Here is a 2,500-nt window from a genome sequence, read left to right on the forward strand (position 1 = left end):
TAGTTTTTGCAAAGGTTTACCCACTAAAAGTTGAAAGTCTCTAAACTTCTCCTCTGAACTTTAACCTTCTCTGATGACACAACCGGAACCCGTTGCTTCTCCTACAGTCTGTCTTAGCAACTGCTGCCATGGCAATAGTTGTCACAGCCAGTGCGGGGAATATGTTAGGCCCGTGGTCTAGCCAAACATAGCAGTGTTACTACCACTTGAGAGAACACCAGTCAGTCACACCAGATCCGTGAATTGTAAAAAATAAAATGGCACGCACAAACGCGCGTCTAGGGCGCAGAACAGAACGCATGGGAACATACGCGCAAGTAAGCCCCTCAGAACAATGTGGGATTCCTGCGGTTCTGATGAGAACACACTGGTTCAAAAGCGCACACAGTGCATTCTTGACCATTCTTCTCTTACCTTTAAATGGGTTGTCAAGTTCACTCGTCGCAGACAAGTACTCTGCGCATTGTAATACTGACCACATTTTATACGCGTGGTTTCTGTAGTAGGACTAGGCCTTCTGTTTGAGTGGTTGTAAGGTGGCACCGGAGCTGCACTCCCCAGAATTTGCACTGAGATGATATGCAACTGTTGCCGTAATAGCGAAGTTCCCAAGTTATAAATGAATGAAAATGAAAAAAAAAACATTATAGAGCTCTAGTTTGAATTGGGGAGTTCATCCTCAATCCCGCGACAGTAGGCTACCATAGAATCAGGTGTTGACCCCCTGCGACTGTATCTGACCCAGCAAATTTTGTCGTCCCTCTGTAGAGAGTTGGATTGAGAGGTGCCTCAATGAGAGTGAGAGCAAGCGGTACTCCAGCCACACGTCTCTGGGGAATATGTCCAATGATGAGAGTAAGAACACTTCAACACAGTCCAATTAGATTAAAAAGACAGAGACAACAGGACAATAAAACAAAGTATTGCATGGCATACTTAAATGTGATATTTTGTATAGATGACATGTTTGAGAGAAAAAAAGACTGGTGTGTGCTTCATTATTATTAGAAAATGTTCATTCTGCTTCAATTAGAAAGTCCATAGGCCTAATCTCACTGCAACAAGTGAACCGACAAGTGATGTGCTTAACCTGTCTCCCTGAAGTTGGCAGAATTGTACCAATTATAGGCCTACACAGTATGTGTATATAGTTTAATCAGGCAAGTCACCCCCAGACAACTTTAACTGAAACAGTATTGTGCACTGGTACTGTGTTGTGTTGTGAACACGGCATTATCAGCCTCTAGTGTAGAAATGTGACCAGCAGGGCTATCCGCTTATATCTGGTGATTATATGATTTTGATTCGTTCAGCTGATTCTGTGTCTCTCTTTCCCCTACACAAGATGACGAGAAAGAGAACAACAGAGCCTGCAAGCGTCACTCCACGCCGGCTACTCTCCAGTGGTAAGTGGCCATCTTACATTCACTGGCTGTTTCGTGCTTGTACATGCTAATGTCCTGCCTGGCTGTCTGAGGCAGTCATATGGAGAGGGGCAAAGGCAAAGAGGGGGGTGGGTGGGGTTGGGGGTAGTGGAAGTTACTTGGTAGTTGGATAGAGAATATTGCAAAAAAAAAAAAAAAAAGAGAGAGAGTGACAGAGCAGTTAGACTGATGGAAATCATCTTTTTTGTGTTGGATGGTTGCTTTGTTTTTGTGATATCAGTGGCTGACAGTCCGTGAACATGTCAGACTTTGCAGTTGAAAAGCTATCTTTCTGGCTATCTGCCCAGCGGGTGTTTTCAATGAGCTGATCAGAAAAGTGGCATTTGTGCTGTTTGGGAAGAGGATTGAGTGACCAGCAACAGACAGCTAATTGAGGAGACATGACTGAAATGTTACATTCTTAATTGCTTAAAGGCTTTGCACTCAAAGCAATTCACAAGACATTCTGTTTTTGAAAAGATGGCACATATGTTCTTTCACGACAATTAGTGTTGATCATGTATAAATTTGAAACAGAATGGAACTTTAATTCTATTGATGTCAGAAGTCAGACCCTACCCAAACTGGAAACGATTGGAATAAAGACTCATGTGTTGTGTACAGATTTAACCATAGACAAGGTCCTCACATGGAAAAAGTGTTTAAGGCACATAAGTAGATGAGTGTCATATGTACAATCACAATATTACAACATAAACATGTATTGTAGTTGTAGCAATAAATAAAACAAATTACTGCAATTTTAAGCAAAGGACAACAAGGAGATTTTCAGCAAGAATAGAGCAGTTGTCTCGACTAGAATATTACATTGGAAATCTGTACCCGCTGGCAGTGTTGAGTGTAACAGTTGCATGTGTGTTATAGATGTACATTTAAGTGTCCTGTGGCATAAAAATATAATTGAATCCCAACTCAGCAATTGAATATGATCTGTCAGAACAGCTTCAGTCAGAAAGGAGAAGATGAAGTAATAAAGCTACTAGCAATCTTAATGTCTGGTTGCAGAGAGAAGTCCCTTTGGTGCTATGACTCTGTAAGTTGGCAACTTCTCCATC

At 41.8% G+C, this 2,500-nt stretch overlaps 1 protein-coding gene across 1 annotated transcript in view; it reads left to right on the forward strand.

Annotated features, from left to right (window-relative positions):
* The window catches only part of rfx4 (regulatory factor X, 4), a 29,922-nt gene that overhangs the window by 1,517 nt on the left and 25,905 nt on the right, over positions 1 to 2,500 (forward strand). Inside the window, exons 2-3 of the mRNA XM_063195929.1 lie at positions 769 to 855; positions 1,346 to 1,406. Coding sequence (XP_063051999.1) covers positions 769 to 855; positions 1,346 to 1,406 — 148 coding nt within the window. The remainder of the gene's footprint in view (positions 1 to 768; positions 856 to 1,345; positions 1,407 to 2,500) is intronic.

Source organism: Engraulis encrasicolus, chromosome 4, assembly GCF_034702125.1.
Source record: "Engraulis encrasicolus isolate BLACKSEA-1 chromosome 4, IST_EnEncr_1.0, whole genome shotgun sequence".
NCBI classification, from domain to species: domain Eukaryota; kingdom Metazoa; phylum Chordata; class Actinopteri; order Clupeiformes; family Engraulidae; genus Engraulis; species Engraulis encrasicolus.